This window comes from Leptodactylus fuscus, chromosome 7 (genome assembly GCF_031893055.1).
Source record: "Leptodactylus fuscus isolate aLepFus1 chromosome 7, aLepFus1.hap2, whole genome shotgun sequence".
In the NCBI taxonomy this organism is placed as follows: domain Eukaryota; kingdom Metazoa; phylum Chordata; class Amphibia; order Anura; family Leptodactylidae; genus Leptodactylus; species Leptodactylus fuscus.
Window position 1 is genome coordinate 132,647,438 of NC_134271.1, and position 16,922 is coordinate 132,664,359.

Below are 16,922 nucleotides of genomic sequence, written 5' to 3' on the forward strand. Positions count from 1 at the left end.
GAATGGAAGCAGCCGGCATCGGCTGATCCGAACAGTGTTCGCTCATCTCTAAACAGCACCTGTTATTTACCTGAGGCACCTAACAGGTGGTGGCAAGAACTAAATCACACTTTCAGCCAGTTGAAATGGATTAAAGTTGACTCAACCTCTGTCCTGTGTCCTTGTGTGTACCACATTGAGCATGGAGAAAATAAAGAAGACCAAAGAACTCTCTGAGGACTTGAGAAGCAAAATTGTGAGAATCATGAGCAATCTCAAGGCTACAAGTCCGTCTTCAAAGACCTGGATGTTCCTGTGTCTACCGTGGGCAGTGTCATCAAGAAGTTTAAAGCCCATGACACTGTGGCTGACCATGCCTAGATGTGGACGGAAAAGAAAAATTGACGATTTCAACGCAAGATTGTGCGGATGGTGGATAAAGAACCTCGACTAACATCCAAACAAGTTCAAGCTGCCCTGCAGTCTGAGGGTACAACAGTGTCAACCTGTACTATTCGTCGGCGTCTGAATGAAAAGGGACTGTATGGTAGGAGACCCAGGAAGACCCCACTTCTTACCCAGAGACATAAAAAAGCCAGGCTGGAGTTTGCCAAAACTTACCTGAGAAATCCAAAAACGTTTTGGAAGAATGTTCTCTGGTCAGATGAGACAAAAGTAGAGCTTTTTGGGAAAAGGCATCAACATAGTGTTTACAGGAAAAAAAAGAGGCCTTCAAAGAAAAGAACACGGTCCCTACAGTCAAACATGGCGGAGGTTCCCTGATGTTTTGGGGTTGCTTTGCTGCCTCTGGCACTGGACTGCTTGACCGTGTGCATGGCATTATGAAGTCTGAAGACTACCAACAAATTTTGCAGCATAATGTAGGGCCCAGTGTGAGAAAGCTGGGTCTCCCTCAGAGGTCATGGGTCTTCCAGCAGGACAATGACCCAAAACACACTTCAAAAAGCACTAGAAAATGGTTTGAGAGGAAGCACTGGAGACTTCTAAAGTGGCAGCAATGAGTCCAGACCTGAATCCCATAGATCACCTGTGGAGAGATGGCAGTTTGGAGAAGGCCCCCTTCACATCTCAGGGACCTGGAGCAGTTTGCCAAAGAAGAATGGTCTAAAATTCCAGCAGAGCCATGTAAGAAACTCATTGATGAAGCAGTTGTGCGCAGTTATTTTATCTAAAGGTTGTGCTACCAAATATTAGGCTGAGGGGGCCAATACTTTTGTCCGGCCCATTTTTGGAGTTTTGTGTAAAATGATCAATGATTTTACTTTTTTTCATTCTCTTTTGTGTTTTTTTATTGCAAGCAAAATAAATGAAGATATTAATACCAAAGAGTTTGTGCTTGCAATCATTTTCTGGAAGAAACTGAGTATTATCTGACAGAATTGCAGGGGTGCCAATACTTTTCGCCAACACCGTATCTCATATTTTGTCTTACTGTGGTGTGCCGTGTACCACCAGCCAGGTGTCATGCCAGTTACATGCCAGTTCTTATGTTGCCGCTTTAAAGTTTACCACCAATCACAAAACTACTTTTGATCTGTTAGTTGCCTGCGGCAGATTGGAAAATTCCATCACTTTGGAATTGCTTAAGCTACAATTCCATAACAGAATAGCAAGCCTAAAAAGTAATTTTTTAGAACAGGTACAAAACATTTTGGATAAAAAGCTCTCTCTGAGTGAGCTGGTTCGAGAACTTGCTGAAAGACTTCAAAATGTTAAGTCTGCACAACGCCAAGCTCCTGTTACTACCTCTGCATAAGATGAACCAAAGGTTAATCCACCTGATCGATTTTCTGGTGATCATAAATCTTATATCAATTTTTGTAAGAAATTCAATTGCATTTTCATTTTCATTTAAGACTTCAATCATCAAGGACCTCATCAAGGATAGAGATCAGCGAACAGTAAAATGTTCGAGGTTCGATATTCGTTTCTAGTAGCCCCTCAATATTTGACTACTCAAATTGAATATCGAACCCTATTATAGTCTATGGGGGGAAAATGATCGTTTCATGGGTAGGCAATGTTCAAATTATGCTTACCAAGTCCACGAGTGAGGGTCAGGCTGGATCCTCCGAGAAGTCTTCTCCGTGCAGCGTCCCTGCAGCATCTTCCGGCTCTGAATTCACTCTGCCAGGCATCGGGCCTGGGCAGAGCCAACTGTGCATGCCCCCACTACACGCGGACATGCGCATTCGGTTCTGCCCAGGCCCGATGCCTGGCAGAGTGAATTCAGAACCAGAAGACGCCGTGAGGAAGCTGCACGGAGAAGACTTCTAAAGTTAGGAGAAGAACCAGCGTTGATTGGCCGACTGTATAGCATTCGGCCAATCAATGCTGGTTCTGCATGGTACTTTTACATTTGAATAGCGAGTGGTACTCGATCAAGTACGAGTATTTCGAATACTGTAGTATTCGATCGAATACCTACTCGATTGAGTACTACTCGCTCAAGGACCAAAAAGGGCCTCAGGGACTTCAATAGTCAAGTTCTTATCATCTCTCTATGGCAGGGAAGACTGGGCCTTTTCTTTGGACTCTAGTGTCCTTAAACTTTCCTCTGTAGTTTCTTTATTCACAGCTTTAGATCTCATATGATAAGCCAGATCACATACCTGTGGCTAAATCAAATCCCCATTGACTTTGCCAAGATCTTTGCCCTGTTGAGGACTAAAGCTCTGAAATTAGAGGTTATCTGCAGTCTCTCCATGGAACAATCCAGTTCCTTCCTTTAAAGTTTCACTAAGGATTGTCAAAAAATGTATATTACCTTTTGAATATCTGACTAGATTGACATTAATTGGAACACAAAAAGGGACATTGTCTTATGCACACTTCCCACCCTAAAGACTCCCCTGAATCACCCAAGAAACCCATGAATCTGGGGTCTGCTATTTCTCCATAGAATTGGAAAAATAATCTAAGGACAGGAATTTATATTCTGGAGAAATAGACACACTTATGGACCAGACCAGGTAACCTATAGCTCCAAGTTAACACCAGAAGAGCAGAGAAGTATCCAAATCAAAAGCAGAAGAATGAAAGGTTCCAAGCAAGGGCAGAGCCCAAGAGATCAAGGATAAAACTAAATCAGCAAGAGATTGATTAAACAGGAAATCAAACCTAAATCAGTAACCGGATATACTGCAGAAAACCAGATAACTTCTGATAACAAGCCCAATACAAACAATGCAGACACCTGAGAGCCTCAATTGTAAGCAAGTTCTGACTGACTGCCGACCCAGTCGTAATTTGACTTGTAGTCATAGCAAAATTAAAGTGATGGCTGTGAGCTTTGCTGCCCTGATAAGTATGATGGATACAAGGAGGATTACGGATATTGAGATTCATATCAACTTTAAAGACTGTATATAGTTAATTACATATTGTTACTGTACATATTTTTTGAAAATACCTTTCGAATTGCATTATGATGTCTGGACCTTGTGTCCATCCATTTGACAAAGTAATCTGATAATTTTACAGCTCATTGCGGAGAAATGAGTGGGAAACATTGGAATAGTGGTGAAAAGTCAATAGAGGACCTTGGGAGAGCTTGAGGATCGTCTCTGCTTCTGATTATAATTTTACTTTTACAAGTTGTGGTCCATAAACTGGCCATAAAAAACTCTATGTTTATTTCAAAATGCAAGATGCCAACGAAACAAAAGTGATGGAATTTGTCTTCTTGGGATTTTCCAATTTTCATAAATATCAGAACTTCCTCTTCTGTGCGGTTCTTCTGGCATATATCACTTGTGTTCTTGGAAACATCACTATCTTTGTGTTAGTAAGAATTGAGTCTTCTCTTCACACCCCAATGTACTTTTTCATCAGTACTTTTACTATTTTGGAAATATTTTTTGTCTCAGCACTGCTTCCAAACCTGTTGGCTATCCTGATACAGACTGAGAAGACCATCTCATTTTATGGTTGTTTTGCTCAGATGTATACCTTCAATTCTCTAGGACAAGCAGAGAGCTTCCTTCTTTCTTTGATGGTCTTTGATCGATACCTAGCTATTACCAATCCATTACATTATTCTTCTATCATGAACAGTCGATTCTGTTATAAGTTGGCCATCTTGCCATGGGTGCTTGGTTTCCATCTAGCTTTAATTACTACAGTTGAGACTTTTCTTTTGGACTTCTGTGGACCAAACAAGATTGACCACTTCTTCTGTGACCTGTCAGCAGTGCAAAATTTAGCATGTTCTGACCCATTTGTTAGTAACTTAGCTACAGTTATGGTAGCTTTTATTTCAATAGTTTTGCCATTTTTTGCCATATTGGGGTTCTATATTCGTATCATATATACTGTGTTGAAGATTAAAAGTGACAAGGGCAAAACAAAAGCTTTTTCAACTTGCTCGTCCCATCTCATTGTAGCGTCTCTTCTTTATAGCTCAGTTATTATTGTGTATATCAGACCTAATGGCAGCCACTATGACAAGTTTCTTGCCCTCACATACACTGTATTTATACCAGTATTAAACCCATTTATCTATACACTTAGAAATAGAGAGGTAAAGAATGCTGTTAGGAAAGTAACTAGACAAGTTATCATGAAGTTTTTAATGTTAACAAGCCACACAAAGAATTTTTAATCTTTTGGGGTCAGGGCCTTTGTTTACTTACTTTTGTTATATAATACCGCAATCAGGCTGTATAATCTACATCAGACCAAGCGAAGATCACTCCGTACAGAAAACTAAATGATTATGAAATCTTCCTTCTTTCTTTCTTCTCTTCCTTAGCTGCTATGGACTCCTAGTATATCTTCTCTTCTCAACATATGTGTGTCTATTTCCGTAATATATTACTGTGTATTACTATGCTGCTATAACATACTGAAATTTCCCCATTGTGGGACTCTTAAAGGATTATCTTATCTTAATATTCACCCCTTTGAGGCCTTAAAAACGATGGGAACATTTAGAGGTTTTCAATCTTTTAGTTTTCCAATGTGATTGGTCCAGCCATTGGTGCCCCTGTTACATTGTCTTTAGCAAAAAGAGACAATGAAAGAGCTAATCTTGGCTTGTTAAGATCTAGCAGGTCTGTTACACCAAGAGGTACATGGAGACAACAACAGAACCACGTCTTATAGAGTTGTTATCAACTTCTCCTGAAACCTAGTGGAATGATCTGAGATTAAATTCAAAACAGAATATTCCTTGTAAAAGGAAGAGAGACCTATCAGCAAACAATTGTTTTGTTGTGAGCCAGGGCTTCAGATATAGATATGGATCAAGAGAGGTATTATGTCGTCTTAAGGAGGCTATTGCCTTTTTACGGCTGTCTTGGTAATATTATGGCTTGGCTTTATTCCCAGATCATGCCACTAGATTTGAGAAGAAACAGACATTGATCTTTCTTCAAAGTGTCATAACATTAACGTGCCTCATATGACCTCTATGCCCAATGGTACCATGGGGCAACTAAGCTCATCCAGGAGGCTGCAAGAGACCAGAAAACACCTGAAGATACCCCAGATTAAAGACATCTGAATAACTCAACCAGGACTAGTGGGTATGTACTGGATAAACCAGAAAAAAAGTAGAACGCGCTCACTCAGACCAATTTAAAAACAATTATTGTAGTTTATTCAGATGACGCGTTTCGGGGTTTACTTGGAGTCACACAGGATTCCACCCCTTCATCAGATCTGCAGCCCTGTACACCGCCCGGAACCTCCACCAACACCGACAACAGTCTGTCGGTGTTGGCGGAGGCTCTGGGCGGTGTACGGGGCTGCAGATCTGATGAAGGGGTGGAATCCTGTGTGACTCCAAGTAAACCCCGAAACGCATCATCTGAATAAACTACAATAATTGTTTTTAAATTGGTCCGAGTGAGCGCGTTCTACTTTTTTTCTGGTTTATCCAGTACATACCCACTATGATCTTCGACCTTTGGTCGTGAGTTTAACGCTGCCATTGTATACTCGGTTTACCTCGAAAGAGTTTTTATTTACTTAAAATTGGATTTTCTCGCTAAGGCAAACTTTTCCTGCTGTTTCTAAGATCTAAAAGGAAGCGTGGTTTTTCTTGTCTATTTTTCTGTTCAACCAGGACTAGGGTTGAGTGATCAGGATCAGAAAAGATGATCCCAATCTTTCCCGGCGGGATCAAAGTCAGACATTATCTCAAGATCGGAATAACCCTATTCATGTACTGTATATATCATTAATAGGTTTGAGTGATCGGGAAAGATCGGAGACCGATCGGCGATTGAGCAAATTTCACAATTGGGATCAGGATCGGCTGGAAAATGATCGGAAATCGGATTTTAAAATCGATCCTGAAATCTCAAGATCAGCTCGACCGCAATGAGGACCTCTCTCATGGGTAGAGGAGTCATAGGGGTGAATTTTGCTGTCTAGAATGGTTGTTTCCCTGAGTATCAAAGGAATCAGATTTAAATCATTTTGCTGTCAAGATATGTCTGAATCCTTAATTTTTACTTTTCTGAAAGTGGACATAACATGTCTTTACATTTTTAGAATGTCTCATTCTCTTTTAAACCTATTCAGCATGTCCTTGAGGTTTCGTAAGCTTAGCTTACACAGCCTTGGCATATCAGTAGTACTTTCTTGAATAACAAATAAATTGTCAAGTTGAGTCTGCCTCTTTTAAGATACAAGACTTGCACGTTTTTACTATTTTTATTTATAGTTATATATGATATAGAGAATACTTTTCTATAACCAGTCTGAATTCAATAAGACAACAGTAACAGAATTTCCATTTATTGATGTACCAATGACAAATGTATATATATATATATATATATATATATATATATATATATATATATATATATTCCTATCAGTATTAGAGATGAGCAAACAGTAAAATATTCGATATTCATTGTTCGTTTTGAATAGCCGCTCAATATTCGACTATTTGATCGAGTAACGAACCCTATTATAATCTATGGGGAAAAATGCTTTGTTTCAGGGGAACCCACCAATCGACTCAGGAGGGTCACCAAGTCCACTATCACAGCTCAGGAAATGATGCCAACAGCCTGGAATGTAACTGGGACAGCAGGGGAAGCATGTCTGGGGGCATCTAACAAGCCCAAGTCACAGTTTTACCCCAACATCACAGCCTATCAACTGCACACTTTCCACACTCAAAAAAACCCTCTATCAAAGTGGGAAAATACCTGGAAACCTTCTTTCCTCCCCAATTGGATGGACACAAACCCCAATTTAAAGCTAAAGAAACATTAACAAGCAGCCCTTGACACGTTTCCCATGACAACCACAGATGGAATAGGCAACGGGAAATCCAACAGTTCCCACCCTTAACCGTCATTGTTCATGTGTGTGTGATGTGGTGAGACCTTCAAAAATTCACTTTTTTGGCCATTAACGTGAGCCCTTCCAAATTAAGTTACAGACCCTTAAACTAAGCTACCAGCAGAGACTGAGGCCTTTCAGGTGACTTCAGCCTTTTACTTGCAGAGTTTTAGGCCCTTTAACTTAGTTCAGCCTTGCACCAGCAGAGATTTGTTGATCCTTTGGGTGAGTTGAGCCTTTAAACAGCAGAGATTTAGTTTTTGGTACTTACAGTGAGTAGAGCCATTAAAACGCAGTACTTTTGGGCCTTTAAGTGAGTAGAACCTTTAAAAAACAGTGCTTTTTGCCCTGGGAGTGAGTAGAGCCTTTAAAATGCAGTGCTTAATGATTTGGTTATAACCTCATGTTGTTCAGGGTTGCTTGCTATAGAGGGCAGCATAACAGAGGCACTGTCTCCCTGTTTACATCTTGGGAGACAGATTTGCATATTCTTCCCATGTTCCTTTGCAGTGGAGCAACTATGGCTATAAGTCTCCACACACCTGAGAAGGTGGTCTCTCCCTAAGGATAGACGTTATCCCCACAATCAGCCTAATAGGTTTATTATTAGAGATGAGCGAGTAGTATTCGATCGAGTAGGTATTCGATCAAATACTACGGTATTCAAAATACTCGTACTCGATCGAGTACTACTAGCTGTTCGAAGTTAAGAGTCGATGCAGAACCAGTGTTGATTGGCAGAATGCTATACATTGCCAATCAACGCTGGTTCTTCTCTTACCTTTAGAAGTCTTCTCCCTGCGCAGCGCTCCCGAGTCCTCTTCCGGCTCTGAATTTACTCTGCCAGGCATCAGACCTGGGCAGAGCCGAATGCGCATGCCCGCACTACAAGCGGACATGCGAGGTCGGCTCTGCCCAGGCCCGATCCCTAGCAGAGTGAATTCAAGGCCGGAAGAGGACGCGGGGACGCTGCGCAGGGAGAAGAATCCAGCCCGACCCTCACTCATGGACTTGGTAAGTAGAATTTGATTGAATGTTGCCTACCCCTGAAACAAGCATTTCCCCCCATAGACTATAATGGGGTTCGAAACCCGTTCGAACAGTCGAACAGTGTGCGGCTGTTTGAATCGGATTTCAAACCCTGAACATTTTAGTTTTCGCTCATCTCTATTTATTATGGTTCACATCAGTTTTTTGTTCCGAACTGGTATAGATTTCCAATCTGTTGCAAAGACAGCAAACAGATTTGTATAGAGGTTGCAGCTTCTTCATGAATCTCTTGGTCCCTGCATCAGTCAGATAGTTTATTAAGAATGGCATACAATATAACTTGCAACTTCAGAAAACATTTTGTTAATTTGTAAAAATATTTTTCAAGAATTATCTAGAGTACACATAAAACATTAGCTGTACTGGGACCTATTGGTCCTTTAGGGTGCTGTGTCATTCCGTAGTTGGTCCTTTAGGGTGCTGAGTAATTCCTTAGTTGGTCCTTTAGGGTGCTGAGTAATTCCTTAGTTGGTCCTTTAGGGTATAGTGTAATTCCTTTGTTGATTCATAATGTAGCATAAAATATCAGATGTGGACAAGTCTTTATGCCAACGTGAAGGCCAACATACAGTTTATACACACGTGCTGTGGAGAATATATTCTTTGATTTCTTTTTTCCTGGACATCTTTTGAGCATTTTTTATTGACTCTAATGTACCAAGTACTGTATTCTAGAAGACTCTTACCTTGGATTTGTATTCAGTAATTTGATGAATGTTTTTACAAGGCGTATAAGATTTATACTCAAATATATCTCACTGGTAAATTGAACTTACTCTGAATGCTTTACATTGATATGGATTAGATGAGATGCAATTCTGGAGGTTCATCTGGTTCATAATGTAATTTTTACAGTTTCCTATTTATGCCATACATATGCATTCTAATAAATATACTATATATGTCACATTTTGTCTTACTGTGGCGTGCCGTATACCACCAGCCTGGTGTCATGCCAGTTACCTACACCTTAGTTCTTATGTTGCCACTTTAAAGTTTACCATCAATCACAAAACTACTTTTGATCTGTTAGTTGCCTGCGGCAGATTGGAGAATTCCTTCACTTTGGAATTGCTTAAGCTACAATTCCATAACAGAATAGCAAGCCTAAGAAGTAATTTTTTAGAACTGGTACAACACATTTTGGATCCAATTCTCTCTCTGAGTGAGCTGGTTCGAGAACTTGCTGAAAGACTTCAAAATGTTAAGTCTGCACAACCCCAAGCTCCTGTTACTACCTCTGCATAAGATGAACCAAAGATTAATCCGCCTGATCGATTTTCTGGTGATCATGAATCTTATATCAATTTTTGTAAGAAATTCAATTGCATTTTCATTTAAGACTTCAATTGTCAAGGACCTCATCAAAATCCAAAAAGGGCCTCAGGGACTTCAATAGTCAAGTTCTTATCATCTCTCTATGGCAGGGGGATCTTCAAGACTGGGCCTTTTCTTTGGACTCTAATTTATTCACGGCTTTAGATCTCATATGATAAGCCAGATCATGTACCTGTGGTTAAATCAAATCTTTGTCAAGGTCTTTACACTGTCGAGGAATAAAGCTCTGAAATTAAAAATTATCTGCAGTCTCTCTATGGAACAATCCAGCTCCTTGCTATAAGTTTCACTAAGGTTTGTCAGAAAATGTATATTACCTTTTAGATAACTGTCCTCTACCAGTGTCCTTGGAGGAAACGATGACTGCAGCCATCTGACGAGATTGACATTAGAGGGAACTCAAAAAGGGGCATTGTCATAGGTACACATCCCACCCTAAAGACTTCCCTGATTCACCCAACAAACCCATGCCTCTGGGATCTACTATTTCTTCATAGAATTGGAAAAATAATCTAAGGCCAGGAATTATTTTTATATTCTGGAGAAATAGACACACTTGTGGACTAAAGACCAGACCAGGTAACGTATAAAAGAATAAAACATAGATCCAGGTTAAAACCAGAAGAGCAGGGAAGTATCCAAATCAAAAGAAGAAGAAGACAGGATCCAAGCAAGGGCAGAGTCCAAGAGATCAAGGATAAAACTAAATCAGCAAGAGATTGATTAACCAGGAAAGCAAACCTAAATCAGTCACCAGATATACTGCAGATAACCAGATAAGTTCTGATAACAAGCCCAATACAAACAATGCAGACACCTGAGGGCCTCAATGCTGACTGGCTGCCGACCCAGCCTTAGTTTGACTTGTAGACATAACAACATTAAAGTGATGGCTGTGAGCTGTGCTGCCCTGATAAGTATGATGGATACAAGGAGGATTATGGATATTGAGATTCACATCAACTTCAAGACTGTATATAGTGAATTACATGTTGTTAATGTACATATATTTTAGAAAATGCCTTTAGAATTGCACTATGATGTCTGGACCTTGTGTCCATCCATCTGACAAAGTAGTTTGATAATGTTATGGCTCATGGTGGAGAAATGAGTGGAAAACATTGGAATAGTGGTGAAAAAGTCAATGGAGGACCTTAGGACAGCTTGAGGATACTCTCTGCTTCCAATTATAATTTTTCTTTTACAAGTTGTGGTCATAAACCAGCCATAAAAAACTCTGTTTATTTCGAAATGCAAGATGCCAACGAAACAAAAGTGATGGAATTTGTCCTCTTGGGATTTTCCAATTTTCATAACATTCAGAACTTCCTCTTCTGCGCTGTTCTTCTGTCATATATCACTTGTGTTCTTGGAAACATCACTATCTTCATGTTAGTAAGAATTGAGTCTTCTCTTCACACCCCAATGTACTTTTTTATCAGTACTTTTACTGTTTTGGAAATATTTTTTGTCTCAGCAATGCTTCCAAACCTGTTGGATATCCTGATACAGACTGAGAAGACCATCTCATTTTACGGTTGTTTTGCTCAGATGTATACTTTCAATTCTCTAGGACAAGTAGAGAGCTTCCTTCTTTCTGTGATGGTCTTTGATCGATACCTAGCTATTACCAATCCATTACGTTATTCTTCTATCATGAACAGTCGATTCTGTTATAAGTTGGCCATCTTGCCATGGGTGCTTGGTTTCCATCTAGCTTTAATTGCTACAGTTGAGACTTTTCTTTTGGACTTCTGTGGACCAAACAAGATTGACCACTTCTTCTGTGACCTGTCAGCAGTGCAAAATTTAGCATGCACTGACCCATTTGTTAGTAATATCTCTACAGTTATGGTAACTTTTATTTCAATAGTTTCCCCATTTTTTGCCATATTGGGGTTCTATATCCGTATCATATATACTGTGTTGAAGATTAAAAGTAACGAGGGCAAAACAAAAGCTTTTTCAACTTGCTCGTCCCATCTCATTGTAGCGTCTCTTCTTTATGGCTCAGCTATTATTGTATATGCCAGACCTAATGGCAGCCACTATGACAAGTTTCTTGCCCTCACATACACTGTATTTATACCAGTATTAAACCCATTTATCTATACTTTTAGAAATAGAGAGGTAAAGAATGCTGTTAGGAAAGTAACTAGACAAGTTATCATGAAGTTTTTAATGTTAACAAGCCACACAAAGAATTTTTAACCTTTTGGGGTCAGGACCTTTGTTTACTTACTTTTGTTATATAATACCGCAATCAGGCTGTATAATCTACATCAGACCAAGCGAAGATCACTCCGTACAGAGAACTAAATGATTATGAAATCTTCCTTCTTTCTTTCTTTTCTTCCTTAGCTATTATGGACTCCTATGGACTTACTATGCTGCTATAACATACTGAAATTTCCCCACTGTGGGACTATTAAAGGATTATCTTATCTTAATATTCCCCCCTTTGAAGCCTTAAAAACGATGGGAACATTTAGATGTTTTCAATGTTTTAGTTTTCCAATGTGATTGGTCCAGCCATTGGTGCCCCTGTTACATTGTCTTTAGCGAAAAGAGACAATGACAGAGCTGATCTTAGCTTGTTAAGATCTAGAAGTTGGGGGCCACACGGTGACTCAGTGGTTAGCACTGCGGCCTTGCAGCGCTGGAGTCCTTGGTTCGAATCCCGCCAAGGGCAACAAACCATCTGCAAGGAGTTTGTATGTTCTCCCCATGTTTGTGTGGATTTCCATCCCATACTCCAAAGACATACTGATAAGGAAAAATGTACATTGTGAGCTCTATGTGGGCTCACAATCTACATTTAAAAATAAAAAAGATCTAGAAGGTCTGTTACACCAAGAGGTACATGGAGACAACAACAGAACCAGGTCTTATATGGGTATCAACTTCTCCTGAAATCTAGTGGAATGATCTGAGATTAAATTCAAGACAGAATATTCCTTGTGAAAGGAAGAGAGACCTATCAGCAAACAATTGTTTCGTTGTGAGCCAGGGCTTCAGATATAGATATTGATCAAGAGGCGTATTATGTCGTCTTAAGGAGGCTATTGCCCTTTTATGGCTGTCCTGGTAATATTATGGCTTGGCTTTATTCCCAGATCATGCCACTAGGTTTGAGAAAGAACAGACATTGATCTTTATTCAAAGTGTCATAACACTAACGTGCCATATATATATATATATATATATATATATATATATATATATATATATATATATAATTTTATTTTTTCCTATCAGTATTAGAGATGAGCGAACAATAAAATATTCAATATTCATTATTCGTTTTGACTAGCCGCTCAGTATTCGACTATTCGACCGAATATCGAACCCTAGTATAGTCTATGGGGAAAAATGCTTTGTTTCAGGGGAACCCACCATTCGACTCAAAAGGGTCACCAAGTCCACTATGACACCCCAGGAAATGATGCCAACACGTCTGCAATGCAACTGGGACATCAGGGGAAGCATGTCTGGGGGCATCTAACACACCAAAGACCCTCTATTACCCCAACATCACAGCCTAACAACTACACACTTTCCACACTCAAAAAAACCCTCTATCAAATTGGGAAAATACCTGGAAACCTTCTTTCCTCCCCAATTGGATGGACAGAAACCACAATTTAAAGCTAAAGAAACATTAACAAGCAGCCCTTTAAATCACAATTCCCTTGACAACCACAGATGGACTAGACAATGGGAAATCCAAAAGCCTCCACCCTTAACTGTCATTGTGGATGTGTGTGTGTGTGTGTGTGTGTGTGATGTGGTGAGACCTTCAAAAATTCACTTTTCTGGCCCTTAACATGAGCCCTTCCAAATTAAGTTACAGGCGCTTAAGCTGAGCTACCAGCAGAGATTGAGGCCCTTCAGGTGACTTCAGCCTTTTACCTGCAGAGTTTTAGGCCCTTTAACTTAGTTCAGCCTTGCACCAGCAGAGATTTGTTGGTCATTTGGGTGAGTTGAGCATTTAACCCCTTCCCGCCGATGGCACTTTTTGACTTCCTGACCAAGCTTGATTTTTCAAAACTGATATGTGTCACTTTATGTGGCAATAACTTTGGAACGCTTTAACTTACCAAAGTGATTTTAAGATTGTTTTTTCGTAACACATTATACTTCATGTTAGTGGTAAATTTTGGTTGATATGTTTTGTGTTTAATTATGAAAAAATAGGAAATTTGGTGGAAATTTTGAAAAATATGCATTTTACAAAGTGTGAAATGATGTGCATTACATACAGATAGTCAGACCGCCAAAATTATATCATAAATCTCATGTCCCAGATCTCTGCTTTATGTCGGCATCAAATTTAGTCACCCTTTTATTTTTTACGGACATTAGAAGGTTTACAAGTGAAACAACAATATTCAAAATTTTCAAGAAATTTCCAAAACCCATTTTTTAAGGGACTAATCCAGTTATGAAGGGGTTTTGAAAGACCCTTGTATTAAAGCCCCCCATAAATCACCCCATTTTCAAAACTGCACCCCTTAAATAAGCCAAAACAACATATACCTAGTAGTTTAACCCTATAAGTGCTTAACAGGAATTAATACAAAATGGAGGTGAATTTTTCAAATTTGATTTTATTTTACTAATATTTTCGTTTAGCCCTAGAATTTGCACATTCACAAGGGGTTAAAGGAGAAAACGCATCCCACAATTTGTTATGCAAGTTCTCCCGACTACCATAGTACCCCAATTGTGGGTGTAAACTAATATGGACGCACAGCGAGACGCAGGAGGGAAGGCGCGCCAAGGAGCTTTTAGAGGGCAGATCTGGCTGTGATCAGTTTCAGGAACCATGTCGCATTTACAAAGCCCTTGAAGTGTTAAAACAGTGGAAACCTCTAGAAAGTGACCCCGTTCTGAAAACCGCACCCCTCAAAGAATTTATCAAGTGATGTCGTGAGCATTAGTAACCCTGAAGTGAATGTGTAAGCTGTGCGGAGTAAATTGGGTACACCAAATCCCATTCTATTTTCCCACTAGCTCCTATGACGCGGACGGGGAAGAGGGGCATTCTGGGGGATCAGTGCTGGTGTCTTCTCTATCATAAGCTCTAAATACGGGGTGTCCCCTGAAAACGCTCGCACTGCTTATACATTTCCTTCTAGTCGCAGCCACTTATATCCTAATGATTTGGCGACTTTTGGGTTTTTTGTCTTCACATTGTACAAGGTAGATTTTTATTTTCTGGCAGTGTGGCCATATGAGGTCTTGGTGTTTGCGGTATTAGATGTGCTTTTCAATGCCACCATTTTGGGGCCTGTAACTTATTGACTACATTTTATTAACTCTTTCTGGGTGGGATGTAAAAGGAAACATCAATTCTGGCATTGCTTTTTAGCATTTATTTTTTTCCCCGTGCAGCGTACACTATAAGTAACGTGTTACCCTTATTCTGCGGGTCGGTACGGTTACGGCGATAATTCATTTATATTATTTTTTAATGCGTTGCTATTTATGCAGAATAAAATTCAATTTAAGGAAAAAAAATCTATTATTTTTGCATCGCCATCTTCTGAAAGGCGTAACATTTTTATTTTTCGCTAGACAGAGCTGGTTGAGGGATTACTTTTTGCGGGAAGACCTCTGCTTTTTATTGGTACCATTTAGGTTTTCATCTGACCATTTGATTACTTTTTATTGAACATTTTGTAAGGGAAAGGTGATGAATAATCATTATTTTGTGCGGTTTTCTACGGGGTTTTTTTATACGACGTTCGCTGTTCGGGTTAAATAATGTTTTAATTTTATTTTTCAGGTTATTACGGACGCGGCGATACCAAATATGTAAGTTTTTTTTTTTCTTTTTTTCTTTATTTTACATAATAAAACATTTTATATGGGGAAAAAGGGATTTTTGGGGCTTTATTTATTTCTATTTTATTTTAAACTTATTTAAACTTTTTTATTTTTACTTTTTTCTAGAGATGAGCGAACAGTGTTCTATCGAACTCATGTTCGATCGGATATTAGGCTGTTCGGCATGTTCGAATCGAATCGAACACCGCGTGGTAAAGTGCGCCATTACTCGATTCCCCTCCCACCTTCCCTGGCGCCTTTTTTGCTCCAATAACAGCGCAGGGTAGGTGGGACAGGAACTACGACACCGGTGACGTTGAAAAAAGTAGGCAAAACCCATTGGCTGCCGAAAACATGTGACCTCTAATTTAAAAGAACAGCGCCGCCCAGCTTCGCGTCATTCTGAGCTTGCAATTCACCGAGGACGGAGGTTTCCGTCCAGCTAGCTAGGGCTTAGATTCTGGGTAGGCAGGGACAGGCTAGGATAGGAAGGAGAAGACAACCAACAGCTCTTGTAAGAGCTAAATTCCAGGGAGAAGCTTGTCAGTGTAACGTGGCACTGACGGGCTCAATCGCCGCAACCCAGCTTTCCCAGGATCCTGAATGGAATACACTGTCAGTGTATTCCCGTATACCCGATATATACCCCGATACCCGTTCCAAAGGTGTGCCCCCCCACCTTCACCCCAGAAATACCCTGCAAGTCCCCTAGCAATAGAATTGGGGCTATATACACCCACAATTTTTACTACTGGTATACAGTGCCATTGTCTGACTGGGAATTCAAAGAATATATTGGGAATACAAATACCCTCATTTCTTGCTACTGACATATAGTGCCAGTTTCTGACTGGGAATTCAAAGAATATATTGGGGTTACGTGCACCCACAATTTTTACTACTGGTATACAGTGCCATTGTCTGACTGGGAATTCAAAGAGTATATTGGGAATACAAATACCCTCATTTCTTGCTACTGCCATATAGTGCCAGTTTCTGACTGGGAATTCAAAGAATATATTGGGGTTACGTGCACCCACAATTTTTACTACTGGTATACAGTGCCATTGTCTGACTGGGAATTCAAAGAGTATATTGGGAATACAAATACCCTCATTTCTTGCTACTGCCATATAGTGCCAGTTTCTGACTGGTAATTCAAAGAATATATTGGGGTTACGTGCACCCACAATTTTTACTACTGGTATACAGTGCCATTGTCTGACTGGGAATTCAAAGAATATATTGGGGTTATAAATACCCTCATTTCTTGTTACTGCCATATAGTGCCAGTTTCTGACTGGTAATTCAAAGAATATATTGGGGTTACGTGCACCCACAATTTTTACTACTGGTATACAGTGCCATTGTCTGACTGGGAATTCAAAGAGTATATT

The 16,922-nt window shown here is 39.8% G+C and overlaps 1 protein-coding gene across 1 annotated transcript in view; it reads left to right on the plus strand.

Annotated features, from left to right (window-relative positions):
* The first annotated feature begins 10,944 nt into the window (after positions 1-10,944).
* The window catches only part of LOC142214512 (olfactory receptor 2A25-like), a 49,587-nt gene continuing 43,609 nt past the window's right edge, over positions 10,945-16,922 (plus strand). The window contains exon 1 of the mRNA XM_075283459.1: positions 10,945-11,547. Within this exon, the coding sequence (XP_075139560.1) occupies positions 10,945-11,547 (603 nt within the window). The remainder of the gene's footprint in view (positions 11,548-16,922) is intronic.